We start from the raw sequence: 14,141 nt of genomic DNA, 5'->3' as shown, positions 1-14,141 counted from the left end.
ACAAGCAATTATATCCCGAGAAAAGTGAATTTTGAGGGGTATAGCTCTATAGACCTCCATTCATTCTGCACTCGTCCTGTGAGCGCCCTCATATGGAACCAGAGTGGAACTGCAACCAGTTCAGAAGCCGGAAGTTTACTGAGAGTGGCAGTTCTCCCCCTATTAGACATTCTCTGGTTATAACTATTAAGAGTATGATGATTTAACACACTATGAACATAATTTTATCCACACGGTTATAATGGATTATATATATATCCCATAGTTTACTAACCCTATTATAAAGTTGTTTATGGCATTATGCATGTATTATAATCCATTAACAATACCAATATAATGTATTATAAATACAGGCTTCATAGAAAGTGTTACCTGATAATCTAGTGAAACCTATAATACAATTAGTCAAAAATTACAATCAGAGGGAAAAAGATACAAATAATATAACAAATCCACACAAATGGAAGACTTTAATAGCTGATGACAGCAGACAGGAGCTGAGGTGTTGTGCGCCCACATTTTCATTTCCTCCTATTTCTTCTACGTCTCGTCTACATACCTGCCGTGATCACCCATCTGTTCATATAATTAGCCCTAAGCGTGATCTAATTACCATTGATAAACATCCCAGAGTTCTTCTCGTTGACAGCAGTCAGTTTAGAGCTGAACTACATGTCTTATGATAGAGTCTGAAGAGCTCTATGTAGAGCCAATGATACAGTCAACATGAAACAACATTTGCTGCTCATTTTACTTTTTTTAATGTGACTAGTGCTGGGGATTTCGATTCATCCCAGTAAATCTTCTGAAACCGTTAACTAAATTTCATTCACATTTTGTTAATATTTGTTCAGTGATTTTTTTTTCCAATTACACTTCCTGCAGGTTACATCACTATGCCAGTAGTTGGGGACAAGTGAGTGTGTTAAAGGAGAGTCATTGAATAATTCACCCAAAGGATTTGATGTACAAATAAAAATTTGAATGTTAAAAGTTCAAATCTACTAAGTGTCACGGTCAGTTCATGTTAGGTTTCATAGTCATGTTCTGTTTAGTTTCTAGGTCATGGTTTCCATCGTCACTGTCTTTTTATTTGTTAGGGTTTTTGATTAATTTGTAAACCTGTTCCTTGTTTCTTTGAAGACATAGCTAAGAGATCCACACAAGTGGAACAAAAGAGAAAAGTTTCAGAGCAATATCACTAGAAAAACAAGGGTTATCTGTTAAAAAATACATAACTTTTCTGTATTTTCGCTGTAAAAAACAGCCAAATTCTAACAGTAACATACTGTTCATCTTTGTATTAGCCTTTTACTGTTGCCTGTGTTTTTGCTGTAGTAATTGCCTGTGTGATTTTAATTTCCAACCTATTTTAAGATTTCCCAAAATGACTCACCATTTTTCAGAGTGTTTGTAAATGTAAATAATCACAGAAATGTACTGCATGTATTACAGTAAATGGCTGTAAATAATTCATAGAATTATAGTAATATCATAGAATTACAGTATATTGCTAGTATATCTGCTGTCAGGATTTTACTGTAAAATAAATACAATACGGTAAAATACTTTATTTAGTTTTTACGGTAATAAGCTGTAAAGCAATTTCACAGTATCCATACCGTAGAATTACAGTAGATTGCTGGCAACTCTGCAGCCAGTATTGTACCGTTATTTTACAGAGAAATTGCTTACTGTACCTTTGATCACTAATGCAAATACAGAACTGTAAAATAAAGTGTGACTTAAAAGATTATATAAAATCATTAAAAAATCAAATGCTTGTGAATTTTTTGCCTGTTTTTTAATGTTTGGTAATTCTCTGAGTACACCTCCCATTCACAACTAACCCTATACATTTTTCTACTATTATGCTATTATGTATAATTAATCTGTACACATTATAAAGAAAACAAATATTAGCATTTAGTTTTTATTAAGACATGCATAATGGCTTTATAATCTTTCATTAAAATATAATATGCACCGCCTCTCAAGACACTATTCTTTTCTGCTGACTTCCACTCTGGAATGAAAGCTCATTTTTCACATCCTAATCAAATCCCAATGGATAACATCAAGCCTCGCTCCATTTTCTCTCTCTCTCTCTCATTGAACATCCCATTTCACTCTAAAATACTGCATGTGACATTATGGAATTGAGAGTTGCGAACATACTTTCATGTCACTTTAAGAGCAGTGGTTATGGGTAAGTCTCACCGTTGTAGTTTTCACTCTGCCGCTGGGCTGTGTACAAGTCCAGCCTGATTTATTTACTAACAGGTCACAGCCTTCATCCTCTAGACAGGGCACCATGTCACACCACTGCCTGGTCTTCACAATACGAGCTGTGGATCAAGACCAGAGAAAAGGTTAAGATGACATGATCGGGAAGTCAAGCACAAGCACAAACACAACAATAACACACACCCCCAAAAGCTACTGGACAATGTATGAATGTCTTTGTATTTAGATGAAAATATGAAACCCACTGTAATTTATTTGAAATAAAGACAACACAAGCACACGTTTCAAGAAAACAAAATACTGTTTGTTAGGTTGGAAAAAGTATTGTGACACTTTCTGCTTGATAAACAGTATAGTGGATCATATCCATGTCAAGTCAATCCAAGGGCTAACTGACTTCATATCTCCAATATAAATCACATTGACAGCAGTTGGTAATCACACATCACCAAATATGTACTAAAATATCTTAACCTTTCAGACTGAATGCGTCACTTTTAGTTATTTAGCTTCAAGCATGTGTCAAAAGATTTCACTTTTCAACCCATCCGAGTTGTCCCTGCTAGTCAAGTATAAAATACTGTAACACACTAAACTAGTGTCGTGGATGATATAAAATGAGACATCACCTATTGGAAGCATCTTATGCTACAGAGAGGGAAATTAGTTTAATTCGAAAGGATGGTCATCGGTTTAAAGAAAGGTTCATCATATTTCTCAAGTAGATGTGTTTGAGGTTCATCATGGATGATCACTTTTATATAAAAGTAGGTCACTTTAACACACCTGCATTAGCATTAGTCCCTTGGGAGAGACAGTCGTTCCTGTTTCACTGGACAATACAGAGTTGTCTCTTATTTATTTATTTATTTATTTAGACAATACAATCATATAGCCAATATCAATCTTTACATGCCCTTCAAAATGTATGTTATGTATGCAAATATGTTTACATAACGTAACTATAACAATGGCCATGTATCATTTAATTTAGAACCAAAGCAAAACATGTAAGGTTACAGTTTCAAGAAACATACAGTATGTTTATGAATAGTTGGATATGAAATGTCATGCCTGATATCTTTTAGATCCTAATAATAATATATTAGTTATATAATAATTATATATATACTGTAATTTTAAGAAATGTTATCTTTCTTTTGAGTATTAGCAAAGTATTAGTGTACAATACTTCAAAAGCTGGGCTTGAACATATGCTCATTTCTTCCCGTGCATAATACTATACAGAAACATCTTTCTTTTTTTCTTTCTGCAGCGATAAAAACGGAAGATAATTAATTCAGTCAAGTTGTTGTCCTCTGTTCCATTTGATTGACAGTACATCATAACATTACATCATGTGCATACACAAATGTAATTGCCCTCCACTACAGATATCAACATCAGTTATCTTCATACGACTCAAAATGTCTGATCTATTTCCTGAAATGAGGAATCACATCTGTCAAGGCTGCATAAACTGCTATTGTTCTATTGTGTTTTACAATATTTATTATTATATGGCTCTTGCCATAATGCATTTCTGAGAACAATATTTAGAGGCGGGAAGAGAACTAGAGTAATCAGAACACAGGATAATTACCTGCTGATTTGCATTTTTGCCACTGAAGACTCTTCTGCAAATTTCAGATGCCACGGGGAGACAAAAGGTGGCGCAATCAGGCCTAATTGTAGGTTTAATGGAGGAACTCAATGCGGCAGTAATCAAGACAGCTGAGCAGCTTAAAACCTTCGCTTCGGTGATGCGCAAATCTAGCTATGAATAGCCGAATTATCATTTTACACATCTACACAGTACATTAGACTAACAAGAAACCAAAACAGCAAACAAAAGCAATTTGCATGAGTCATGGCAAACACACATACAATGATTCAGAAATGCAGCACGATGCCATTTAAAGCTTGACTTCCTGTTTCAGAATTTTCATAGATCACAAAAGAAGAAACTTTGAATAATGAACAGGTCACTCTTTTCCATACAATTACAATAAATGGGGCCTGGAGCTTTTTGGAGCTTGCCCTTAATCCCACAATGCAATGTGCCAAACCTTCTTGTCCAGTGTGATGAATGAACTGAAACAATCAGCTTTGGGTATTTTTTTCCTCTCTTGAGGAATTATTTGATTGGACAATCAAAAGTTGAAATATAAACCATTCTATGGAATGACACACATAAAACGTCCCTACTACTTGAGAATTGTCATTGGAACACATTTTCTGTGAAATTATACATATATCTGTGACAGCCAAGAGCTCTTCAACTTCAAAAGAACAATCGAGGGTTGGATGCTCATTTTCAACCAATCAGAAGACTTTAAGATGCTTTTTGCCTGACAACCATTTTGAGTGTTTGGGTGTGATGTCTTTAGAGGGGCTCAGATTTTAGGTAACACGACAAAGTTAGACTTTACATGTAACAGTAAATTATAGATCATTACAAGCAAACCAACCCTGTCATAACCTACATTAACATTAATATCACTCAGTAAATGTGTAGTATTTGTGTAGTTCCAGTGTTGACAGCGTCATTCCAAAATAAAGTGTATCCAGATTTTAGAGGGGTTGGGGGTAAAACACAGTTGCAAGAAGCTGTTTGTGATTCCTAGATTTCGACACTGATTACTCATAATGTAATCTGATCCGAGCCACACTTATAGACCATATTTTAAAACATATTGAGGCATGTCTCGTGTTTGTCCAAGAAAACCTGTGTGTTCTACAAGACTCCTGCAAATCTTGTTTGGACATCTGAGACAAAAGTTGAACTTATTGGCAAAAAATGGGCACTGGACGCACAACAACACCAAACACTCAACTGTGAAGCATGGAAGTAGTATCATGGTTTAGAGCTAATTTGCTGCCTCAGGGTCTGGACACTTCACAGCCATTGAAGGAACATTGAATTCAAAGGAGTATCAAAACATTTTTCAGGAGAACATTAGGACAGAAGTAATGAGGTTGGGTGGTACAACAAAACAATGACTCAGAGCACACAAATAAGTGAACTAAAGAATGACTGAAAAGTGTCTGAAGCCAATTGAGATGCTGTGGCATAACCCAAAGAGGACTGTGCTAACAAGAACTATTGATGAACTGTGACCGATTTGTGGGGAGGGCTGGTCCAAAATTGACCAGAGCAGCTACAGAAAAAAATTGGTGGAAGTTTTGCTGCTAATGGAGGATCTACAGGTTTCTAGAGTTAATGGTTCCCTTACTTTCTCCAACCTGCACTGTGAATGATTATTTATTCAATAAAAATGTGAAAAGTGTACTGTTTGTGCGTTATTAGTTACTGGAACTGGACTTCACCTTTTATTTTTAGTGTGACATCGAGATATCGAAATACAAAAATGCAACAATGTATCATGGATAGTGACAGTATGTATTGTGTATAGTTCCCCCAAAATGAACATTACTGTGCGTGAAAAAATTCAAGTTTACAGAATTTTATGGTCAATACTACATTACACTTCTAGAATGTTCAATATAATGTATAATAATGCAATAGGGGGAATATTTGTGGGTCCTGATAATGCCAAATGTATTTGTTATGAGTAAAAAGTGGCCTACATTATTTTTTTATATATCTAGTCAGTGACAGAGTGCAAGCATATTCGTCTAAAATAATTCTGTATTTTCAGCTTCAGAATCATGAATATTTTTATTCTGGTGTCACTATTGTCCTGTGCATTGGGTTACCAGCACCAAGTCCAAAAGCCTATTCATTTACACCCACAATGTAATATCAAATTTAGCATTTGAATCAACAGTTCATTTTTTGTTAACCTTTTACCATATGTCTTGGAGTATCGCAATAATATCATATCGTGAGTTTAGTATCGCGATATGTATCGAATTGCGACATGAGGGTATCATTACACCCCTGACAAAAAGAGATAATAACTGGATGCCACTCTCGTGTAATATAGGTTATGTGCCAAAAAAACAAACAAAAAAACAAGCATATGCTTATTAAAACTTTATTGTTGCATAATGCACACTCTTTCGCTCACTATTATTTAAATATAATGCCGTATGTTGAGTATTCTGTGCAGTATTTATTAGCTAATAGTCCATCTCGAACAAAGCTAGAACTTTAAATAAAAAATAACTGTATACATTTTCTTAAATTAAAACACTTGCTGAAATTAACATGCAATGTAACACTATCATTAAAAATGTGTTTTGCTGCATAATGTGTACTATTTAATACAAAACAAAACAAAAAAATGGCAGGCAACATAATCTCTGTTCTTGGATGTCAGTGCCATAATTACAACATTACTTGGGAGGAAATTGATAACGGCGATCAATTTAATACAGTAATATGCCCTCCTAGGGAGTTTGGTCCCCGGCAATTTGATTGAGATTGGCCGTTAGCACCAATTATTAAATCCAACTGAACATAAAAGGCAAGGAAACGCCAGCTCAAACTCTCCCAGACCGCGCTGCATTTTAAGAAACATCGCATTTCACAGTGCATGTAATCGCATTGCCCATAATCTGATGTCATACATCACTGACATGCTACTGTTGCCAGTTAATTTGAGCTATTGCAACATTTTAATCAATTTCAAGCAGGGTCACAACTTCCACGAGGGGCCGTTCAAACTTCCAGACAGTTTCCGTCGCTGTGTAACCACTCTCCAGGTGTGAGTAGAAGGATTCAAGGACAACTCGACGTTATAAAATAAAAACAACCTGGATGTAATCTGCCTCTGGGATGGGGCTAGACGCACAGTTCATCTGGAGGCGATAAGAGAAGGTATAACATCATTACACCCACACTGGGACACTCATCTTGTTGAAATGCTTTATCACACTCACGTCAACAGCCAGGAACCCTGGGTAATAAATCTTATCTAATGCTGTAGAGAAGCAAGGTCTGGCAGGAGAGAGTAGATATACAAGAGGGCAAGAGCTCAGCTAGATCTTTGCATTTTAAAATGCGCGGGATATCGGTATAGCCATCTGGTCTAAGAATAGTCAGTGAAAATAATTAGTCAGGAATTAGTTTGTAAATGGATGAGCTTGGAATAGCTGCCATCTAAAAGGACTGATGTTTAGGAATTTTGATCATGGCATGAAGCTTTAATGCATAGGGAAGAACTATCAAACGTGGCATTTCTAAAATAATTCAATTGTTCTGATTGAGCAATGAGAATTAATGAAGATGTTCAGAGACTTCTGCTTAAAGGATTAGTTCACTTCAGAATTAAAATGTCCTGATAATTTACCCACCCCCATGTCATCCACGATGTCCATGTCCTTCTTTCTTCAGTCGAAAATAAATAAAGGTTTCTGAGGAAAACATTCCAGGATTTTTCTCCATATGGTGGACTTCAATGGGAACCAACAGGTTGAAGGTCCAAAGTTTCATTGCAGCTTCAATGAGGTCTACACAATCCCAGCCAAGGAATAAGGGTCTTATCTAGCGAAACAATGTAATTTTCTAAAAAATCTATACAAAAATCTATACTTTTTAACCACAAATGCTTGTCTTGCATGTCCACAACTTCACGCATTACGTAATCACGTTGGAAAGGTCAGGTGGACGTAGGCGCTAAAGGTAGGGCGAAACACTTCAAAATTGTCCGACATCGATGTTTTACCTTTTATTTATTTATTTTGTATATGGCGTTTGACTTAGTCTTTGCACGTTTGCTTTATAAAGAGTAGGTCGGTACTTCTACCTACTGCGTGGAGCATCACAGCTAGTGCAAGATGAGCATTGTAAATGGTAAATGGACTGAATTTCTATAGCGCTTTAACAGACCAATGGCCACCAAAGCGCTTTACATATTGCCTCCCATTTACCCATTCATTCACTCATTCATACACCGACGACGGTGTCAGGCATGCAAGGCGCCATCCAGCTTGTCGGAAGCAGCTGGGTTTTTTGTTCACCATCTTGCTCATGGACACCTTGAAACTTGGTCAAGTGGAACCGGGGATAGAACCACCAACTTCCGGTTTGTAGACAACCTGCATGAACCACTTTTTTTTTGTTTTTGTTGAAAATTACAGTTTGTTTCGCTAGATAAGACCCTTATTCCTTAGCTGGGATCGTGTAGAGCCCTTTGATGCGGTATTGAAACTGCAATTTGGACCTTCAACCCGTTGGTTCCCATTGAAGTCCGCTATATGAAGAAACATCCTGGAATGTTTTTCTCAAAAACCTTCATTTCTTTTCGACTGAAGAAAGAAAGACATGACTATCTTGAATGACGCGGGGGTGAGTAAATTATCAGGACATTTTAAGAGATCACACATATATCTCCTCTAGAGTTTCAGAAGAGATTGACAATTTCTCAACATTTTGCCAGGATAACAATCAAAAGTCAAGGATCGTACTATGAACTCTAATATCAGGAGAAACATTTGAGAAAATGTTGCTACTTAAATGAAAACTCCAAGCTCTAAAATAACCCTGAGCTATAAACAAGCAACGTCGGAGCAATAAAATCTTCCTCTGGGAACTTTGCGAGGATATTTATGAAAACTGTCACATCATATCCATCAGTACAGAGTGCGAATGCAGTGATAGATTTCCATAGACAATATAGGGCTTTTCAAATGTAATTTATGCTAAATTAATTCACAAAATGGTGCTGTATTTATGACATTTATTTTAAGAATGACACTTTTCTAATTCGTAACGTAATTCCGGTTAATAATTAATAACAGTGCGTTAACCCCTGTATCAGGTTTGTAGTTTTATTCAAAGACACAGTGCCTCCATGCTCCGGTGGTCTGGTCCAATCTCGGGTCCCTCGGCCTTGCTCTGGTGACAGCCATGCGCATGTTCTCCATGTCCCTGGCCAGGTGCCCATTCTGTCCTCTTTCACGCATTAAGATTCGCAGCAGCACCGCTGCGCAGTAATGACAGCTCAAAGACCCTTTTAAGCAAATTTAGTGTGTCTTCATTTTTTGTACAGCATTCCAACTATTCTGTTCACTCTATCCTCTCTTTGTGGGTCATTGCTTTTTCTTTCTTTATCTCTTAATCTCTCTTTTCCTTGTCCATACCTTGGGGTCAACTGGTTGTACATAGCACAGATAGCCTGGTTAGCATAGCACAGATAGCCTCTGCTAGTAGATGTTGTACACGATTTGGCTGTCAAGAGCATCTTTCTCCATTTTCCCATGGCTCTAGAGTCATTAGTGATATGACATTTAAGCTCAGGTGACTGGCTTAAAACAATTTGGCAGCAGAACTGAACACCCATGAGCCGGCATGCGCGGAGACTGTACATTTCGTACATCGGGGGGAAGAATAAATGGCTGATTTTGAAAGCTTATGCAGATGGTATAGTAATGGTATCTACTACCATGAGTTAACCAGACAAACCTGAATCTTTTGGACACCAATTCCATCATGCCGTATATTTTTCTACGCCTTTAAAAAGCTGTCATCTCGAAACTACTTCTCACAATCCATATACAAAACTCCTTCCCTACATTTTGGGTTATAAAAATACATTCCTACATTTCTGGTTCATGTTGATTTTAAAGGCTTAGTTCACCCAAAAATGCTGTCATTAATTACTCACCCTCATGTCGTTCCAAAACCCAAACATTTGTTCATCTTCGGAACGCAAATGATTTAAAAATTTTTTTAATATGAGAGCTTTCTGTCGCTCCATTGACAGCTACGCAACTACCACTTTCAAGCCCCAGAAAGGTAGTAAAGACATCATGGTAACACTATGCAATAAAGTTTCATTTGTTAGCATTAGTTACTGTATTAACTAACATGAATTAACCATGAGCAATACATTTGTTACATTATTTGTTCAACTTTGTTAACAAAGTAAATACAACTTTGATTTTAATAATGTATTAGTAAATGAGTACATTAACATGAACAAAGATTCATAAATGCTGTAGAAGTGTAGTTCATTATTAGTTTATGTTAACTAATGTTAAAAGTGCTGTATGTAACTTTTTGACTGTACTAAAGCATAATAAGGATTTAGGAAACATGCTACTGTAAGTTCACATACTTGTTTATCTGAAAAACAAAGCTACAGCCAGTTATTTTACTTTGAAATGTACGTTCCGTGTAGGAATGTCTGTTTTTGTTTCGGTCTGTATGATCTCGCCCACTACAAATTTACCCAATAGTATTTTGACAACGCGGGTTGCCAGTTGGTGGAAAACACAGCATATTGGAGCCATGGAAGCCAGCAAACACACTAGGTCAGAGATTGCAGATTCTACCCGACAAAAGAAGCCTAGGCATCCATCTAAAAATCTCTGTGAATGGGAGCATACTAAAATACGGACAAATCAACTCATCAATTTGCGTATCTTCTAAGTAAGTAGTAAGGACCGTCAATTGCGTCAATTGTCAATTTCGCTCACTCCTGTTGCTTGTCCTCAATCTGGAAACCCGCGTGAGCATCGAGTCTGAGTAGGAGGGGGCGGGGGAAACAACCCTCTTCAATATTTTGAACTGCAGTACCCATTTCAAACCACTAGCTGTCAATCTTACATACTGCACCTTTAACTATTGAATAAAGCGACACGAGTGCTTTGTTTGTGCAAAAAAAGCATAATTTACCATTTTATTTACAAAATATTAAACACCAACGCATGCATGGTATTTGCTTTTGTGAATGCACGTCAATAAGGTAAATAGTTAGCGTTAGTAATGCATTAATTAACATTGTAAATGTTATGCATTAAATAATCTTAGTAAACATTGGATAATACAAATACAACTGTTTGTTATTTAATGTTAGCTGACATCCATTAATAAATGTTAACAGATACAACTTTTGATTTTAGTCATTTTTTAGTAAAAGTTGTTATTATTAGTATATGCTTTAGAAGTATTTTTCATTGTTAGGTCAAGTTAACCAATGTAGTTGTGAACTAATGGAACCAATTGTGAATCTAAGAAAATGCTAAGAATCTTTTTTTTGAGTGTGAAAAAAGTCACACTCGACTTTTTACTTGCTTGTAAAAAGTCGTAGTTGCTAAAGTGTTCTGATGTTTGTTTTTGGATTGCTATGCTGTTATTTAGGTGTCTTATTTAGCCCACCAGCAAGTCTCTGATATTCCAACACTATCTCACGACTAATTCGTACGGTTTAGGGGTGGGGTCAGGGTTAGGTCATTCATACGAATTCATACGAATTGGGCAACTTGTAAAATATGTACGATTTAGCAAAAATCGTACGAATTCGTGTGAGGTTGTACGAATTCATACGAATTAGCCACCACGTAAATTACGTACAAATTGCCGTGAGATCAGGTTGGATATTCTGATCTAGTTATTGCTCAGGTCCTTTCATTAGATTTCTTCACTCGTTTTATTGTCTGGAGGGTGAACAATACCATCCTTCCCATCCAATGCAAAATAATATTCTGAACAAAGTGCAAAAAAATTAAACCTCAAATGGAGATGCATCATATCCTGTTTAATCAACCTCTCTATTCATACCCACAGTCATTTTTGTGTGTGATAAAATTGGTTATTTTTTTTACAGACCCTTGTTCTGTTTGGAGGGGACAGTGCATTTATCCTCACTGCTGTTTGGTAAATGCCAGGCTGAACCCTAATTGGCAGGCGCATTTGGCACGACGCTGTTTGCCGAGACTGTCTGTCTGTTTGGTTCCGCCGTGGGCCCGTGCGGACCGGTGCATGCAGCCCGGCATCTGCAAACCTCACCCTGAGTGATATCATGGACTCACAGATGCGTGCTGACATTTCCCCCTTGCAGCAGGAGTAGCTCCGAGCCAACGGTGGAAATGTCAACCCCTACACGGGCCACGCGGAATGAAATCATTTAAAAGTCTGTCAGTGCGAACCATAGTGTCTGCAAGGAAAGTGACTCCAGTGTGAGGCCACACTGAGAAAAGTTATGTCCTTAATTCATAGTGTTGGCTTGCTTTCCAAATATATCTTAATATCTTTAATTGCGATAGTCTTTCTTCCCTGTTGTGATGTACTAGCCGAGTGAAACGGCTTATCTTAAAGATATTAAGACTTGTTTTCAGAATATTTAATTCTGTTAAAAAAGTTATTTCATGAAGGTTGTGCGATGCACTGTATCTTTTAAACAAGAAAGAGTTCTTCAGTTTTTATTTTCTCTTGTCTTAAGAATGTTTAGAGAAAAAAGGAAAAAAATATATACCATTAAATGGCGTTTTTCTTTTTCTGCAGTGCAGTCTAATGCTTATCTGCCTTAAGATGCTGACTACTTTCCAGCTATATCCTGGATCAATTTACATGTAGTAATTCAACACCCTGCGGTAATGTCAGTGGAGCTATATGATCTCTGTTATGGGCTTTGGTAGCGCTGAAATTGTTTTAAAGGAGTATGTTATTATTAAAGGAAAGTAATAACGTCTAGTTTGCAGAAGATCCCTGTGGCATACACAGTTTTTGTGTTATTAAAGTGAGAAAAACGACATATGCACCCATTCATTCACATACGTAGAATGAAAACTTCAATGCACATCCTATTCATGAGCTTATGAAAAAATATTAACTGATCCGATATTTTTTTTCCATAGTAATTTTAAACATTTTAAAAGCAGCATTCAAATCAAGAAACACACAGTACTCATTTAAACAGGTATATGATTTCACATAATGCGACAATGAAAAGAGTATTTTTCCAGTGTACATTTTTGACTTCCTGTGTTCTCTTTTCTTGCCTCATGGGCAGAGAATTTCTAAATCTACCCCTTGACCCCATGTCCATGCACATTTCACAGCTCAATTCACACATTACTGAGGTGTAAACAGCACACATTCACACATCTCTTGTACTGCAGACTGCAGATCTGAAGAACACATTTCCACTGATTTATGACTTCCTGGTATGTTTGGAATGAAGGCGCTGAGAGATCAGTTGTACGATTTAAATTTACCTTTGCAAAAAACATTTAGATCAGTAATAATTACACATTATCTGTCTATGTCCAGTAACACTCTGTGACAAAACCATAGCAAACTCCCAAATACTGAAGCCTATTCTTAAAGAAACTAACTAACCCAATTCGTGTTATCAACATATATAAATTATGATGGATGTTTTCCCTCCTTTACAAGTATTCATTTAAAAAAAAAAAAAATATTACAAACAAGAATTTGAAAATGACCAGTAGCAATCAGAGTAAGTCCTTTTTACCACAGGTCAGCAAAAAACAGTACAGTACATGTTGAAATGTTATATTTTGGATTAAGGGACCCTAGAAACCTCGAAATATGAGGAGCCCAGTTGCATAAACATATAGCCATTATGTTTAAGACTGTTAATTAGACCAATCTACGTTTATGTAACTAATTTAAATACTAATTTAAAGTAATAAACTATCCATCAATGTAGATAATCAACTAAACATATATTTTCTTGTGATAGTTTGTAAAAAAAAAAAAAAAAAAAAAAAAAAGGCAAATGTTACAGGCAAATGTATCACCCCTTCTCAAATTATATTTATGGTTTGGTTCAAACTCTAAAGTTAACATTAATGAAAAATATATATTTATTTTCCAAAGACAAAAACATTAATTCAAAATAAAAACAGTTATTTATAATGAAATTTGTACTTGATGAATATATTTTGTTTAGACATAAGCCAAAATGTTAATTAAAAGGTCAATATAATTTTTTTTTAAATATTTTTTAACTTAAAATCAAATCATATCTTTTCAGTTATTCTAACAAAAAACACCAGAAAATGTAATAAAACCCATAATTACTTCTGCAGTCAGTATGTGTTCTGCACATTAACATTAATGTGTCAAATGAAAAAAAAAAAAAAAAAATTTAATTTGTTCAATGTGGAATGTTAAGTCAAACTGAACAAAACTGGTTTTATTTTTTAATTATACCAATATAAAAAGCACTTTAAAC

General features: G+C 35.9%; 1 protein-coding gene across 3 annotated transcripts in view; it reads right to left on the bottom strand.

Moving 5' to 3' along the window:
* The window catches only part of tafa5a (TAFA chemokine like family member 5a), a 147,538-nt gene that overhangs the window by 14,138 nt on the left and 119,259 nt on the right, over positions 1 to 14,141 (bottom strand). For all 3 annotated transcript variants that reach the window (XM_079622156.1, XM_079622155.1, XM_079622154.1), the window contains exon 3: positions 2,221 to 2,348. In XM_079622156.1, coding sequence (XP_079478282.1) covers positions 2,221 to 2,348 — 128 coding nt within the window. The remainder of the gene's footprint in view (positions 1 to 2,220; positions 2,349 to 14,141) is intronic.

This window comes from Phoxinus phoxinus (genome assembly GCF_949152265.1).
Source record: "Phoxinus phoxinus genome assembly, chromosome: 9".
NCBI classification, from domain to species: Eukaryota; Metazoa; Chordata; class Actinopteri; order Cypriniformes; family Leuciscidae; genus Phoxinus; species Phoxinus phoxinus.
The sequence above is the reverse complement of the archived record's forward strand: the minus strand, read 5'-3'. Positions and strand labels throughout refer to the sequence as shown.